The following is an 18101-nucleotide window of genomic DNA, read 5'->3' as shown; positions in this document are numbered from 1 at the left end:
CCAAGGACGCATTGACTACTAGCTGCAAAATCCCTTCACCATGAACACACCTTGCTACACAAATAACATAAAACCTGTCAAGTACAAAACCAAAAAGAAATCTCAAGATTCAAAACGGTCAAGACAATTAATTGTAACAAGTTGCATAACCATATTGTAACTAGAATTCAATGAAACCAATTGAGCATTAAGGACAATTCCTTAATAGGTCTAGATGTGGTGTTGTTGAAAGTGTTCCTCCTTTTTCTCCTTTTTTAGGTCTTGGTTGGAGTGCGCATAGAACTAGTTATACGATCAAGCGATGATGCGGTTGCCCTAACACGTTCCGTTCTTACTGTGACACATAATGTCTTAGGTTACCGACGGGCAGATGAGGATTCGGGGTTAGGATTAGGTATACACTTGTGCCTGTTTTTGTATTTTCAGATGTTTTACCAGTATTTCTCATACTTTGAGAATTATGTTTGTAATACTTTGAGATGTTTTTTTAATTATTAATGCATTACCCTATTTTGAGATGTTAATGGTTGAATCAAATTATTGAGATGTTAATGACTTTGGAATAAAAAAATACAAATTTGATCAATGTTTCTGCCAAACATGCCCCAGAAATATTCGCAGATGCATCTCCGAATTAAATTTTGACAAAAATGATTCATAATGCATCCAAAAATTTATAAGCACATTTTTGAATTTTCAGACATGTGATTGACATCCTAAGGGTGGAAAAGAAATATAAAGGACCTTATGTAAAAGGACTTAAATAAGGCTAAACATGTTGGCAGAGAAAAACACTTTGCATATTCTTGTTACTTTTAACACTCATGTTCATAAGCAAAACAAACCACTTCCAATAAAGGATTCATGAAGGACCGAGATCTTGCTTCATGTATTTATTCAACTAATTTTTATGCTCTAATAATGTGTGCGTTCAGAAAAGAAAAAAAAACAAATTGAATGTACATAAGGCTGTCGTTCGTTTTTTCTATAGTTTTGATGTGAATACTGAACTGATACAATTAACTTAACAATTCACAGCATAATATTTCACTATTTGAATATGAATTCTGACAAAGATCTACTCCACCCCACCTGACTTAAAAAAAGGGGGGAAATTGGTGAATACATTGTTCACTTTTGACATATTTTCGGAACTTCTCTAAGCATGATATGATTGCTGTATATGTTGAATGTACAGTTTGTTACAGTCTAAATATGATATATTGCTATATGTTGAATATACAGTATGTTACAAATTCTAGAAAGAAGACTCAGCTTGGCTCGGCTCAGCTCAGTGTTAAGTCCGCTTACATTTCTGTCAGTCGTTAGTTACTATGAATTGCTGGTTCTAAGGTTGGCAGTCAATTATGCAGTCCGGGTCTTCTTCAAGCGCCTAAATGCCCTCACAACTCGTCGTGACCATGGTGTTTTAGAAACTGGAATTAATTTTCCAATTATTGCAAGTGGCCAGCTGTTGGAAAGCAAAATCAGCCGGTTAGTACTCAGGGACAGGGCCAGCATTTGAAGCTCCTAAATGGATTGCAAACTTGCACATGGATTTCTTTTTCCAACTATTTTACTCACAATAATATTGCTAAGATATATTGAGGGAAGAATGATTATCAACTTTTGATTGTAAAATGATTATCAATATGGATAATCAACCTGTTGCGGTTTAGTGTGCTAACCTGAACAGCCCAATACAAAGACAAGCAAGCCACTGCTGCCAATTAAGTCTCACTGTCGTTGTGAACTTCCCAAGGAACGTGATGATGATTATCTATCAATTTGACATAGCATTATAGATGCACTCAAAATGTCGTCAACTAAGAAAATAAACAAAAGAATGATGCCTATTTACCTGAAGTATAAAGGTCATTCCAACAATTCCCACAAAGAGACGGTTCTTAGTCACTCCCTTGAAGACATTCATTCCTTCTGGCTTTCGAGCATTGAATTCATTGAATATCTGTCAGTTAAAACATCATAAAACTTTTTAATTAGAATTTGATGAGCTAACTAGACTTTAACATCCCTGCAATTGTATAGGGGGAGAATACAAGTCGATGATTCCAAGCCTTATTCGATATCTTATAGTTGAATAGGATGAGGATATTTTTATGAAAGAATAGAGAGAAAAAAACGATTCCACCCTTTAAAGAATCCAAACAGTGGAACATAGTATGACTCCATGTCATTTTACTGCATAGGATTTCTTTTTATCAATCCAAACATAAAATAAGAGACTCTGGTATGAAGCGGAGTCTAATACACCAATCCCCGACTAACCGTGATTACACAATAATAAGCAAGGGTATGAACAAATATCTTATATTTTCATTGACATGTACTAACCTGGCACATGACGAATGCGTTGAAAATTATAGTATTCTTCACTTCTAAGGTATGTGTCATAGTATCTTGATGCAGAATACTTTCACCACCAAAGTTAAGAATCAGTAGTACAGTCACTTGATAGAGAGCCTGCAATACCAAAGTTAAGAACCAGGATATGAAGTTCCTTCTTCTTCCAATTCAAGGATGATTTAAGAAATAAAATATATTTTACCTGTACAAGCAAGTTCCTCCACATGATATTTGTTATAAGAGGTTCCCTGAAAGCCAAACAAAATATCACTTTAAAAGTGTGCACAGAAAGGTTAATACAAAGCCCAAATCAACTATAACCTCAGTCAGTATGTTCCTCTATTATAGAGAAAATGCTACAATTTTAAATTTGGTTGATTGGATACACGTAAAAGTGGAAGGAATTTCACAAAAAGAAAAGATGAAGACACTAGGATTTTCACATGCTTTATTTGTATGATGAAGAACAGTGAGTGAGTTGATTTCTTCTCAGTCATTTATATGCTATTTGGAAAGAACATATGTTGCCACTATCAATACTATTTTATGGAAAAGAGATTGCTTCATTGCCTTCTCTATGAAAAACTCATAATGTTTAACAGAGCAAGCAGTAAGCGATAGGTTTGTGGGTTTTCTTTTATGTGCTAACCAGCACCATGCAGGTTCAAGAGTACTAACTATTAAGCTTAAGCTGCAAATAGTGAGGAAGCCAATCAATCCAAACCTTCGGCCTACTGGTGATCTGTTCATAAGGCTGTCAGTCGGTGGTTCGGTAGCCAGAGCAAGAGCCCCAAGTGTGTCCATAATAAGGTTGACCCACAAAAGCTGTACCAAGAGCATGTACATCAGAAATAAATATGTGACTCTTATTCATAGTTCGATTCAGACATAAAATTAAGGCTGAGGTACCTGTACTGCGTTTAAAGGAACATCACCAGAAGATATTGCTGCAACCACATTTATAGAAAGAGCAGCAACATTTACAGTGAGCTGGAACTGAATAAATTTCTGAATATTTGCATAAACAGAACGTCCCCAGCGAACAACCTATACAAAGTAAACTACACATCTTTAGACTAGATGGTGTAATAATACGTGGAGAAACATAAAAGCAATTAGTAAATGGGGAAAGTCGCGGATGCCACTCAAGACTGGACTTTTTATTTTTATTTAAATAAAAGACTGGAAGTATGTAAATAATGATTGCAGCTTGAATACAAGTCTCAGTTAGAAAAGTTCAGTATCACATTCTAGTTCTGAAGCTGAATTTTGAGCCATAGCACCCAACATTTGTGAATTACTTAAGCTTAGAACTATTTTAGAAGACTTGAAGATCAAATGGGAAAGACCTATGAAGCTCTACTGTGATAGCAAATCAACAATCAATATAAGACATAATCCAGTTCAGCATCATCAAAGCATATAGAGGTTGATAGATACTTTAAAAAGGGGAAGCTCGGTTAGTGGGGTGATTTGCACTTTGTATGTCAACTTGCAAATATTCTCACCAAAGGATTGAGTAGCTCAGATTTTGAACGAATTATATCCAAGCAAGGAAAGGAGTACACCTATTAACTAAGTTGAGAGGCAGTGTTGGAAATAGCAAGATTCATGTATGCTTCCCATTCGAAATAGGAGCATTTAAGTTTTAGGTTCATGTATGTTTAGATCAATGTACTTAGGGAGTTTAGGAAGCTGCACTTGTTAGGGAGTTTAGGAAGCTGCACTTAAAATCGTTTCTCCTAATAAACATAACATGTAATTAATTATGAAGTGTATATAAATATATCATGGGTGCCGAGTTGCTTTACTCACTCGAGCATAATCACAAAAATATGTTTTCTTATTATTCCCAATTAACTTAAGAGTAAAGGTAGAGAAACAAATGCAAAGAAAATGCATGACTTTTTACTTGTGCATGTGAAGAGATGATCACAGACACAAGTTAAAAATGACTTTATTACTGCTGCTAAACTGAATAACTATTTACCTTCACTACTGATGCGAAGTTATCATCCAGGATTATAATATCCGAGCTTTCTTTTGCTACTTCAGTTCCTTGGATGCCCATAGAAAGACCAATATCTGCCTAAAGTGAAAAATAGTAAAACAAGATATCAATTATACTAAGAACAATGGTATTATTGTAGAAAATTTTGAGTCTGTTTTAAGTAATTTGATGATTTTTATTTTAGCATGTCTACTGATATTTGAATTTGAATGAAGTGATGTTATTGAATCTAGTTGGGTATGAGTATTTTTGTAATAAAAATTTCATACTATAGTTTCTATTGTAACATGAATTAATAATTTATACGTTTTTTTGGAATATAAGATACTATGATATTCCTCATCAAGTATATGATTTGGTTGACCTTTATAATAGAAATACGTGTCTATCTCTTAATGGCCCTACACTAAGAGATAGCATATCTCTTCTAAAAGAGTTAGAGTTTAACCTAACTCATCCTTACAAAACCGGCTTGTAAGGTGAGAGGTGTCTCTCTTTATAAACTCTTTTCAAGGTCTATCTTTAATCAATGTGAGGGTTTTTTACAACACACTTTTTCACACCCAATACTATTGGACTTGGTGCGTGAATATAAACGGTAGGTGACCCAAATGAATTGATAGATTCTGATATAATGCGGAAAAGTGAAGACTATATTATTCACTCATTCTAAATGTACTGACGAGGAAATAAATAGTAAATGAAATAGACGGGGAAATAAATAGTAAAAATATTGATCATGTAATTAATTATAAGCCCCAAGTATTAGGAGGAGAATTGATCCTCATTATAGCTAATACTGATAAGGAAACAACTTAATACATTTTTCTATAACTGTACACAGTAAATCAGAATCCTATTAATTCTGATTAATTCCCATAATTATCTACATCTTCAAAACCAATGTCTTTATAGCCTTATACCTCAAGCTTGTGCTACTCTCTTTAGCTTTGAGTCAGTACACTCAATTGTTTCTCAAAGCCCATCTCCCCTTTGGCAGCTCAATGAGATCATATGTATGATTCTTATTAGGGGTGTTCGCGGTGCGGTTCGGGCGGTTTTGACGAAAAAAATCATCCGAACCGCAAGAGAAAAAATCGTGCGGTTTGGTTTGGTTCGGTTGGCTTTTAAAAAAAATCCGAACCAAACCAAACCAAACTAATGCGGTTTGGTTCGGTTCGGTTGGTTCGGTTTTTTACAAAGATTTTATTGAACCATACATATACATATAGATGACAACATAACTTTGTATTTAGACATTCATACACTATCAGATAACAAAAAAACTCGTCATATTTTGACAACAACTTTCTATCTAATATGTAAAAATTAAATTACTCAAAAGTATAATAATAAACATAAAATAATAGTATAAAACAATATAAAAATTATTAGAATGAAACAAAAAAGTAGAAGAGACGAGAGATTAGTGAAGGTGAAAAAGAAAAAACAAAAGAGTTGAGAGATTAGAGAAGAAGATATGCGATAAAAATGAAGTTGAAATAGGGAACATTTGCATAAAAATGAGAAGGTGAAAAAGAAAGAATATAAGAGAGTAGAGATTATAGAAAAAGAAGGAAGATGTATGTGGCAAAGAAGGTGCGATAATGCTATTAGAGATTTGAGAAGATCGGGACTAAAATCATATGTGTAAGGATGAGAAAATTATTCGTAATCATAAGGTTAAGGTATAATAGATTTAAGTTTGGGTTGGATGTGAATTAAGTAAACGTTAGGTTGTAACATAATGCGGTTTGATTCGGTTTACAAAATACAAACCGCAAACCGAACCGAACCGTGCGGTTTTGTTAAAAGATGACCCAAACTAATCCGAACCAAATGCGGTTTTTTGCGGTTTCGGTTTGGTTTGGTTTGGTTTGCGGTTTTTTATTGGGTTGGTTTGGTTTTGATCACCCCTAATTCTTATACATATATTGCATCTCGTCTTGCATAAAGTTCACTTATTCTTTCATACCATGTTTAGACATAGCTTCTCCATAGTTTTGAGGTTCCCTTGTTTTTTTTAAGTGTCACATATTCATTTAAAAATATCTAGTAGATTCGTCTCTGTTTGGCTTATCTGCGTAGTTGAGGCTATCCAACATGTTTTCCATAATAGTTGTGTATTATTAGTCTTTGTTTGGAATAAATGGTGGGTGACCCGATTGACAGACTCTAATACAATCTTAGAATTTGTGTTCGGCCTAACTCAACCTTCCCAAATCAGTTTGTAAGACGAGGAGTGTCATTCTTTACAATCTCTATTTTTAATCAACATCGAACTTGGATTTTTCCCAATTGCTAGCTCCTCGGAAATATGACATTTCATCTTTTTTGTTTAATACAAGGTCCCAAATCGCTAATCAAACTTGTACCTTTGAGATCCAAGGTAAATAGACTTTTTGGTCTCTGTGTCGAACATAGATCATTCATAAAGTGGAAGGAACTTTTGCTTGACATGTTCTTATCGGTTTTCATTGTATGTCATTGTGCCTTCATTGTTTGTGTGTTGTTCCTGTTTATTAGAATCTCTAGTCCCTTCTCACTAATATGCCAAGCCTACTATGTCATAACCCCAAGTTGAGTCACCATGTGCAACATTAACCTCACCTTTGCCCTTTGCATAATCTGTCGAGTAATGGGCCAAGCAACAAACATTAACGAAATCCATAAGGCTTTGCTATATAGGCATGTTCTCTTATTATATCATCTTCATTTAGCTTATTTTGAGTTAACGTGTACTTTTTCATGAATCAAAATTGGCAATCAATTAGGATTCCCCATAGGTTGAAGTCTCTGAGTAATATGCTTTATCTTCAAAATTCAAATAACTGGGTCGATACTCAATAATTTTCCCTCAGGGTAAAGCCTCTTCTGGTACTCAGATTCATCTCTAGAGGCCCAGTGGTTAGTTAATATTCTTTTGTTAAGTACAAGATTTAAGAATTAAAATTGAATAAAACTAAAATATACTCTTAAAAGCATAGTATTTTTATCATAAAAATAACAAAGTCAGCAAAATAAATTAGTAAAAAAGTTGTTTGAAATATTTCTTTACGCTACTGTCAAGTAATGTATTTAATCTTTGAAATTTTCAATCTGAATACTATACATCCCAGAAATATACAGACCTCATGAAGAGCAGGAGCATCATTAGTGCCATCTCCTGTGACAGCAACAACTTCACCTCCTTTACGCAGTGCTTGCACAAGCAAAAGCTTGTCATTTGGAGATGATCTTCCCATCACCTATATATATTTTGCAAATCAGTAGTACAGACAATCAAACCTGAGGGATTTAATATTGTTTGGATCACTAGCTTGAATAGTATTCCTTTGAGTAAGATTAATTATTAGTGGATGAGTAACACTAACGAGAAACCAAAAAGAAAGAATCATACAGTTATTTTCATAGCAACTTTTTCCCTTTCTGTTTCAGATAGTTCACGGAATGTCTTTCCTTCAATTATATTTGGTTCAACTGCCTCTTCAATTGAAACCAATATTCCGCACTCCAAAGCTATTGCTTTTGCTGTTTGAAGATTGTCCCCAGTAACCATGCGTACCTATTGGTTCACAGTTTACACACACATAACATGTTGGGATCCCTTGATTTTACATTTTGGAAAAACACTTGTGCAAGTTATGAAGTCAAAAGCCAAGTTCCAACACTGTCCTTAGTTCTTTCAATGAACTGCATTCTAAATATGATAATATCTAGTTGTCCGATTCGATTCATACGAGAACTTTACCTTAACACCAGCCTCAGTGCATAATCTTACAGCTTCTTTGACTCCGGGGCGACAAGGATCCTGAACATTCATATAAATGTATGTTAAAAGGATTATACAGGGTTAATTTGAAATTTTATCAAAAAAAAGGGGTTAATTTGAAAATACAAGGACAAAGCGATCAGAGCATGATATTTAACAATAGTTCACCATATTCACAACTAAAGAATAATTTTAACCTCACAATTATTTAAAGCTATATTAGTATCTACCTACTATTAAGGTTCGTGACTAAATTATTCAGAAAGTTGCAAGCTATGGGGTGGGTGGTTGGAATTTGTAACACATTTAAAGCGGAAACAAAACTGCAGTTTTACCTTTATTCCAACAAGAGCAAGTAATACAAGCTCGTCATCAGGTAAAGTCCATTGGTCTAAATCCTCCTCCTTGGACGGAATTTTGTCCAATTTGTATGATCTGTATGCAATAGCAACGCAGCGCAAGCTCTGAGTAGCCATGTCATTAATCGCCTTCTTGAAGAATGCCTGAAGATTTTAAATGATTATTACGCGTGTAGGTAAAATGAAAGTAATACTGATCTATAGTTGCATTCGATCAGAGTAACTTGACACAATACTATAACCTCATTGATATGAATAAAGTGATTAGGTGACAGCCTTGTGTGTCGATGTTCAAATTTGGGCTAGCTATCAACCAAAAGGAAATGTTTTTCATATTTCCATCTTTTCAGTTCTATGATTTTAATGCCCTCAACAAAGTTTCTATGTCTTGAAGCTGTTATTCCTAACCTTCTCTTTTTCAATAGATTGCGGGTGACCATCTGAATCAATATATTGGGTACACGTTCCTAAAACTATCTCAGCAGCTCCTTTCCAATGTATATGCACTCCAGAGTCCGCCTGCCATGATTACAACAAGTGTTTCTGATTAGCATATGAAAGCCGATGGGAACAAGATCCAAGTGAGTGATATATATATATATATATATATATATATATATATATATATATATATATATATATATATATATATAGCAAAAAGGAATAACACTTTGGGAAACTAGATAGGTTCAAAAGTGAGAGCGAAAATATCAAAAGCACCATGGGATAGATATTTATGTCTCACAAAAGTTAAATAATACACTAAATCAAAGGATGAGTTGGAAAACAAATCTATCAATTGGTTACCCGTTTCACAGCCACGCCACCTCTCTTTTTCTCAGAATTAAAGGGGAAGACATGGAGAACCTTTGAACTTGATCTGATAAGTTCAAAATTCATTCCCAACTGCCATGAGGATTCAATAAGTTTAGTTCCAAAATAAATACATTAATCAAGGAAGAGAGAAGAACATATAAAATAAATAAAGGAACAAGAAAAGGAAATAGATCAAGGAGGGTGCCTTCATAGCCCAAGATAGAATTGCCTTCTCTGTAGGAGATCCCGAAACCTCTGTCTCTCCACCATCCTACCAAAGAATATATGGTCACAAAGAGCAATTCTAATAATACTATGATTCAAACGTTCGTGAATAAAAATCACAAGAATCAAATTCTCAAATGATAAATCCAATCAAACCATAAGAAACTGTTAGTATTGGACTATGATAAGATCCTTAATTGGGGTAATCTATAGCCAAATATCACAACATAAAGGGAACCTAGATATATAGTTGTTAAATTAAAATTAAGTAGAAAAGCAAGACGTACTTTAGGAATGAAAATATTGCCAGTTGTGTTTTGCGCTATGCCTTCATTTATCAGAGATAAAACTTCTGGATGCAATTTTGGTGAGACATCTGGTGGATTTAATCTCTTCCTCCCAACATATGTCTCAACTACAGTCATCTACAATTCCAAAATATAAGCCACGGTCATATCTTGGTAACTCAAGAATTCTAAGTATATGAAAGGAAGAATATATACAGCAAAGACCATGGTGTTCGGCAGAATAAACAAATAGCTAGTAAATGTACACATATTAGATATATTATGCATGAACCAAAATTATGGATATTGTTTACTAGCTTGTAGATATTCGGTGTTAGGTGAGGTTCAATCTAATAGGACCCTTAGTCTAATAAAAATTAGTTACATTTTCTTAATTTTAGGAAATATTATGTTACAAGAGAGGGAAAGGGATTAGAGAAGGCATTGAGAAAGTTTGTTATAAAACAGTTAGTAGAGAACTCTCTCGTTTAGGAGCCTAGCTCTTGAATAGGAGTTCATAGAATTCTGGTTTATCATTTCATTTTTTTCATTTCCTGCATTGTAGAGCTCTTGAGCTCAACTTTTACATTCAATAGAATACAGTTTCCTTATCTTGATTTTCCGGGGGTTCTGTCACAATCCTTTACTATGCCATCATTCTCTTACATTACCTATGAGCTTGAACCTCTAGTGTCTATTAAGTAATTGAATCTATTATTGACCAGCTGATCTGTTATGAGTCCCATTTCTACTTCTCCATATTATATTAAAATACATAATGTATGCTTCTCCCGACCATATAGCAGCCCGGTACTTGGAAACGTAAATAAAACACAACCGATCTCATGGCATTAATCTTTACAGATTTACAATGTAAATTTTCGGAGATCTAAAAAATCCAAACCATTTGCGTTGTTACCTAACAAAAACATGAAGTGGACCACATGTAAGCTAAAGTTTAGAGAGAAGAGATGACAATCAAGAATGTATATGTTGAAAAATCTATTTTGATCTTTGTATTTAGGATACAGGCATATCATATCATGTTTATAGGAATAGTATCTGTTGAAATTTCTGTCTTCATTGCGGTCAGCCCCTAGTCGCCTTAATTGCTGCATTTGGCTTGCCTTCATTGCAGCCTCCAACGCCTTAATTGTGGCATTTGGCTTGCCTTCATTGCAGCCTCCAACACCTTTATTGTGTTGGGTTTAAAGGGGTGAATTTAGTCACACATTGCTTAGAGTTATGGCCTGTTATGTTTATAAGTATGGGAAATCTTCCCCCTACAAGCCAGTTTTGTAGGGATGAATTAGGCCCAACCCAAAAGCCGGTTTTGTAGGAATGAATTAGGCCCAACCCAAAAGCCGGTTTTGTAGGGATGACTTAAGTCTAACTCAAATTCTGAGATGGTATCAGAGTCTATCTTAGATCCGTCTATCTTAGATCCGTTGTTGGGCTTCCCACATCGTCCATGCTCTGGGTTCCTTGAAGCCCGATTGTGAAGGGGTGCGTTGAAATTTCCACCTTCATTCAGTTCGGCCCTAGTCGCCTTAATTGCGGCATTTGACTTGCCTTCATTGCAGTCTCCAACACTTTCATTGTGTTTGGTTTGAAGGGGTGCATTTATTCCCATATTGCTTAGAGATATGCCCTGTTTTATGTTAAGTGGGGCAATCCTCACCCTACAAGTCGGTTTTGTAGGGATGAGTTAAGTCCAATCCAAATTCTGAGAGTATCACCTATATTTATAAGTTTTACTTTGAGCCTATATATTAAATCAACTTTATTGTGTAGTTCAGACATACTATTTCACCACAAGTCTCTCATTTTCACTCTATTTCAATAAAATCCAATACCAATGTGAGTTGTGCCAATGAACTAACTTTTGAAGCATTTATGCACAAGCAAAAATCTAAATCCAACTCCTCTTAGACTATCCAATTCTCTGATCTCAGAACTCACCTGGTTTAAGGTCAAGGTTCCAGTTTTATCACTGCAAATTGTCGTAGCAGAACCCATAGTTTCGCAAGCTGACAGCCTTCGCACCTGTACCATTGTTAGAATGTGTTGTAACGCTGAATGACAAAATGCTGCAAAAGTTACAATATTGGGGTGACTGTTGGAGGATGTTAAAAAGTCCCACACATTGGATGAGATATGGCCTGAAAATATGTTCATAATTGGGACAATCCTCACCTTACAAACCGGTTTTGTAAGGTTGAGTTAAGCCAGCCCAAATTCTAAGACAGGATAATAAGATACTTACCAAGGCTTTGTCTGCCATCATCTTCCGCATCGAGTATGCCAGGCTGTCATGAGAGTGTTTGGGGGTTGTAAATAACAGAATAGAACAAACGACACCAGTCAGCTTAGTTTTTGCTACATCTTGTGTTGTACAACAAAATAAAATAGCAACATGCACTCACGTTAAGGTAACTGCTAAAGGTAGACCTTCTGGCACTGCAACAACCACAATAGTTACCTGCGTGGCTCTATATTTAGTTAAGAAAAACTATTACAAAAAATTAAAGAAAAAGAGAGCAGTGGAAAAAGCAGAAGCTATAATTCACACTTACTGCAATGGTAAAAATTTTGATGCATGCGTCAACAGCGTCACTGATTTTAGTCTCTCCCGCAACAAATTGCACTTTTCCAGTTAAATCTTTCGTGTGGCCAGAAAAATATCTAACATTCCGAAGTCAAAACACCGCTAATCAAAGTTGGCATCCAGCTTGCATTAATAAGTTAGTACGTCCAAAAGAGAAATCTATGTTTACCTTCCCAAGAGGACTGTAAGAACAGCTGCAGCTACAGTAAGCCCAACAATACCAATAAAAGTTGCTACTCCATTCAATCGTACCTATTACATACCCAACAAAAACAAGTTTTAACACATAAGTGATGTAGGTTTTTTTAAGGAGTCAAAGACACATCATTTTCTTTCTTTATTTTGGTTAGGGAGGGGGAAACCTGTAAGGGAGTCTCTTCTCCGGTATCTTCTGAGATAGTTGCCATCAACAATCCCCACTCAGTATTTATACCAACACTAGTTACCTACAGATGGAAGCATAAAATGTGTAGGATCGAAGCATTGTAAGATAATTTTTGTGCACGTGCATAAATATCATAAAAATAAAATCGAAGTCTTTTCCCGCCAATTAATAGCCGGTCACATAAATCAAATGACACCAAGATGTCATATAGTAAGTAATGTTAAAACATAAACTACTAGGGAAAATAGCATCCATGCAGCTAAAGAGTATTATGCAGCAACAAATTTCATTAGTGGGAAGCCTTTTGCACTATAATACTCAAACGTTTTGAAAACAATCATGCTGTTGCTCATCGCGTAACAAGCAGACTAGTAGAAACAATATAGTTTCATATATTACCAGCATAGAACCAACTCCATCTGCTACTTTGCAACCTGACATTAAAAATGGTGCTTTTTGATCCTTGTGAACCTGTAGAATACTTGTTGCTTACAATTCAGTAAGGATTAAAAACTAGTAATTAGATCAATAGAATATATGAACAACATACAATCTTGCTTTCCCCAGTCATACTGGATTCATCAATGGCAAGTGAGTGACCAGTAATTAAAACTCCGTCAGCAGGAACCTGATATATCAATAGGGTAATTAACATAGAACGATCATAATTCAATTACTACCAAAGAAACAAAATGATACTTATGCAAATTCACCTGATCTCCTATTTTAAGGGGCAGTACATCACCAACAACAATTTCAAATATCGATATTTTTATTGTTCTACCACCTCTCATGGCCTGCAGTGAGTTCATGAGTACATGATTTATTAGTTCAACTTCCAAATGATGCTATCTTTTAATAATATAATATTGTTACACACCTCCAATTGTATATTTTGTTTTTCTGCATTCAAGTTCTGAAACTGCAAAGATTGTCGATAATCACTGACAGCTGACAGACAAAAAGACAAAAGTAACAACACAAAGTTAATATAACTAAATTAAGAACCTTCATAAGCTCTGCCTTCGGGAATTTGATATTCTTTATATCATACCAAATATTTAAATTAAATGTATTCATTTTGTTAATTAGCAAAACATAAGAGATTATGATTATACACATTTACTAGCTTCTATCTCAATTCTTCAATAATACCATGCACACATTTCCAAACTTCATAATATATCAATTATTATTGAACCATGTAAACTGCATATAGATTGTAGACTAATCAATCATGGGTTAATAGGTATTTTGCCCCCTACCATATAGGTGAATTTTGAAAAATCCTCCTGTATGAAAAAAAGGTTTGAATTGCCCCCCTGCCATATGAAGATTCCCTCAAGAAATTTACCCATCAATAACCTATTAAATGTCATATAACTTTTAAGGGTTTATACCTATTTGTCCCCTTGCCAAATTGGCGATTTTTGAAAATCCCCCTGTCATGTCATTATTTTTGATGATTAGGTTTCTTGAAGGATCAAAACAAAGGAATCTTCATATGGCAGGAGGGCAATTCAAACTTTTTTTTACAGGGGATTTTTCAAAACTCGCCTATATGAATACTTATTAACCCAATCAATCATTGTATATCAAACATTTTACTACCACTTAAAATACAAAAAATACATGTGATGCATGAAGTAAAAAATAACTTAAGTTGTTAGGGAATGAAATGTTGATTTTGACAGCTAAATAAGTGCAAGTAAAAACAGAGTGTTCCTTTTTAATTGTATGGTCCATCCAAGACACCAACCAAAGTTTTGTCAAGATTAAATACATATCTAATCTTTAAAATGAAAGAAAATGTTGATTCCATTACCTGTAACTACAATGACGAGCATAACTGCAAAAGCAATGCTTCCTCCATCAAACCATCCTTCTTTCAATCCCTAGCCATTTCAAACAAAGATAAAGCATAAACCTTCAAGGAGGATATAAACTCAAATAGAATGAAATAAAAATTGCAATGAAACCGAACACTCCTAAGAACTAGAATGAAAGGAAAATTTCAGTGAAGCCAAGTACTGCCAAAACAGAAAAAGAAAGCGAGGATCCCAAAATAAACACATAAAATAAGGTAAAACATAGAAAGTCAAATATTTAAGTGCATATCTATTGTGAACAAAATGAAATGAATTCACTTTTTCTGTTTATGTCTATGCAGTGTGCCTAGCTTAAGAATGACAGAACTCTGTTAAGAATTTCATATCCCTTAATCAAGGGAGACAAAAGCTTTGCACAACATAGTATCCAACTAATTTCTCAAGTATTAAGCTTCCTGTAGTTCCACAAAACCAAGGACCTATTTAAGCTCAAATTATTGTTGTGATTGATGAGAAGCAATCAATCAAACCTCTGTTTTTATTCCAAGCACTAATGACACTGCAGCTGCTATAATCAATATTATAAGAGTCAGATCTTGCCAAGCTTCCCATAGGAACCTCTGTAAAACGAATTTAAAGAATTAATACGACAGCACTGGAAGTAATTCAAGTTTTTTGAACAGAAAAATAAAATATCACATACCCATAAACCTTTACCCTTTTTGCGAGGGTATGTATTAGTTCCAAATGCATTTTTCCTCTTTGATAGATCAGCTTCATCTCCAATAATCCCTTTATCTAGATCTGATTTTAGAAAATTGGATAAGCCTTTGACCTGAATAAGACATTACTATATTATAATATTAGCAAATCAGATTGCTTCAACAAAATATAACATGCAAAATAATGTTGAAGTAGACGTACCCCTCCATATTGTTGTAAAGCGGAAACATTTTGATTCTTGGACATTGAAACAAGTTGTTCAAGTCCAACCGTATAGTCACCACCTGGAGTTGCTGGTGCGACTGTTGTACTTGTGACTGCAATTAAAAAATGGAAATAAAGTGAATGCAAGTGGTGAAAAAGCATGGCAAAGTGTTGTATATAGCATACCTAGTTGACGTTCGCCGGCCAATCTGAAAAGCAAAGCTGCCTAAAAGAAGAATTGATGGTGGATTAGAAAATAAATATAAAGAATGAGTGGCATTGATCGATGGATGATATAGAAACGAGGATTACTCACTCTGATGACTTGGGCATGAGCTCGAATCATGCTTTTCTTTTGCTCTTTTTCCTCTTCCTTTTTCAAGTCAAGAGTGTATCGAAAACGCCTCGAGGCATTGAGAACAAATGCAGCTTGCTGGAAAATAAGTTGATTATAGAAATTGCAATGGAATAATAATGATAATATTTAGAGAAAGAGCATGCATACTCGCCAACGTTTGAGGGTCTCGGGAGGAGCATTTTTGGTTTGGGTGATGTCGAAAGGATCGTCGGGATCAACGAGGAGGTCGTCTTCATCTTCATCGTCATTGCGGCGAGGGGTGGTGGTGTCGGTAATGGTGACGGTGAGGAGGCCATTGGAGGAAGCATTAGAACCGCGGGATGTGGAACCCGTGGCCATGTTTTTCATGCTATCGCTCATCTTCGCATGCAAATCCCTAATCCCTCTTTGCAATTGCAAATTGTTAGTGAATGGAATGCAATGCAATGCAATGGAATCAACAAACAACCAAACAAGCATCTCCCTTCCATTCTCAAATGCCTATTCTTGGCAAATGCTATTAATTCATTGCTTCATTCTCCAAATATAGATTTTTATTATTAATTCAATCAAATTTTTGGTTTATTTTTAAATCATTTTCATTATTAACTGCTTACATTGCTTTCAAGTACGTACAACAACTATGATTATCAAAATAAAATCAAAACTCTCCATGTCTTTCCACTTATTTGGAGCTTATTTAACAGGATCCACCCTACCCTACCCTACCCTACCCTACCTATGCTTTTTGCTTCTTCTTTATTAGTTGGATTGGATGCTTCGACTCCTTCTCATATCCTATAAGTTTCGATGCCTAATAATTCCATTTACTTAAGCTATTTAAATTTCATATACTTAATTTTATAATTTATAAAATAAATTACCTAGAAAAAATGTTCAGGAACGATGATTATTTGTACAGACTATATCAGAGTCCGTCCTATCCGTTTAGAAGTTTAAAGTAAATTTTAAAATTAGGCCATTAAAATAAGAAGAAATCTAAATTTTATCAACTCAACTATAATTATATATATATATATATATATATATATATATATATATATATATATATATATATATATAAAACTAATGTGTCATTATATTTTTTTATAATTAATTAAAAAAAATTACTTTTTTAAGTCCAAATTTTTGAAACTTAAAGTCCTAACTTTGGTAACTTGGTATTTGTTAAATAATGCATAGACATAAAATACTCAAGAAATATTCTTGTTATTGCTTCTACTCATTTTCCACAAAAAAAAAAGTAAGCATAATACTACTATACAAGAAAATAAGTTAAGAATAGCCCCTATTCATGAGACAATTAAAACAAAAAATTAAATCGAATCATACTGAATCATTATATAAAGTTACTTGAATTGAACCGAATCATTTTAATTTTTTAGAATTAAATTGAACCAAAAATTTTGATAATTTAAATATGCATAGACATAAAGCATAATACTATACAAGAAAAAGAAAATAAGTTAAGAGTAGCCCTATTCATTGAATAATTATGTAAGAAAACTTAATTGAATTATTATATAAGGTCACTCGAACTAAATCATTTTTAATTTTTTAGAATCAAATTGAACCAAAAGTTTTAGTTTGGTATAACAGTTCAGTATTCTGAACCATATCAAATTATTAGAAAAAAAATTCTAAACTAAATCATTTATTAAAGAATCAAACTATTATATTAGATTTTGAATTATTTTTAATAAAAAAATATTTAAAAAAAAATCCTGAATTTTTATTTTGGAATAAAACCTTTTTTTTTTATTTTCAAAAATAAATCGATTTTTTCGAAAAAATCAACTTTTCTTATTTTGAGTTTTTTTCCAAAAAATTGATTTTTTTTATTTTCACAAATATTTGATATTTTTTTGGAAAAATTTGACTTTTTTCCCAAAAAAATCAATTTTTTATTTTGAAAAAAAATATTTTTCAAATTTGCGGAAAATATTGACTTTTATTTATTTTTGAAAAAAAATGACTCTTTTATTTTCAAAAATAATCAATTTTTTTTAATTTATAAAAAAATCGACTTTTTTGTTTTTGAAAAAAACAGACTTTTCTCATTTTGGGGAAAAGTCAATTTTTTTTATTTTTGGAAAAAAAATCGAATTTCCTAATTTACGGAAAACTTGACTTTTTTTTGCGGCAAAAATTGATTTT

The 18101-nt window shown here is 33.7% G+C and overlaps 1 protein-coding gene across 1 annotated transcript; it reads right to left on the bottom strand.

Annotated features, from left to right (window-relative positions):
• Positions 1-951: 951 nt before the first annotated feature.
• Positions 952-16441, bottom strand: LOC131653999 (calcium-transporting ATPase 9, plasma membrane-type-like). The gene is made up of 33 exons (XM_058924374.1): positions 16092-16441; positions 15903-16019; positions 15773-15812; positions 15584-15699; positions 15363-15494; positions 15190-15279; positions 14656-14725; positions 13711-13781; positions 13544-13627; positions 13381-13458; positions 13230-13301; positions 12808-12891; positions 12615-12697; positions 12414-12522; positions 12264-12319; positions 12104-12146; positions 11800-11883; positions 9838-9975; positions 9531-9596; positions 9317-9415; positions 8918-9028; positions 8486-8653; positions 8130-8189; positions 7779-7943; positions 7510-7626; positions 4358-4456; positions 3277-3414; positions 3092-3192; positions 2570-2615; positions 2356-2484; positions 1862-1969; positions 1689-1780; positions 952-1471 (listed from the first exon to the last, which is right to left on the bottom strand). Exons 1-33 carry the CDS (start codon positions 16401-16403, stop codon positions 1366-1368), a joined length of 3384 nt encoding a protein of 1127 aa, XP_058780357.1. The 5' UTR covers positions 16404-16441; the 3' UTR covers positions 952-1365.
• Positions 16442-18101: the final 1660 nt, after the last annotated feature.

Source organism: Vicia villosa, linkage group LG2 (assembly GCF_029867415.1).
Source record: "Vicia villosa cultivar HV-30 ecotype Madison, WI linkage group LG2, Vvil1.0, whole genome shotgun sequence".
Lineage (NCBI taxonomy): Eukaryota > Viridiplantae > Streptophyta > Magnoliopsida > Fabales > Fabaceae > Vicia > Vicia villosa.
This window is presented reverse-complemented; position numbering and strand designations above follow the sequence as displayed.

What these genes read in the sequence shown, in the direction of transcription:
- LOC131653999 (XM_058924374.1), bottom strand. Translation starts at nt 16,403, where the DNA reads ATGCTTGTTTGGTTGTTTGTTGATTCCATTGCATTGCATTGCATTCCA. An exon ending in CTCATGCCCAAGTCATCAGA is followed by an intron (nt 15,813 to 15,902) that starts GTGAGTAATCCT and finishes TTCTTCTTTTAG; the next exon opens with GCAGCTTTGCTTTTCAGATT. An exon ending in CCCTTAAAATAGGAGATCAG is followed by an intron (nt 13,459 to 13,543) that starts GTGAATTTGCAT and finishes TTGATATATCAG; the next exon opens with GTTCCTGCTGACGGAGTTTT.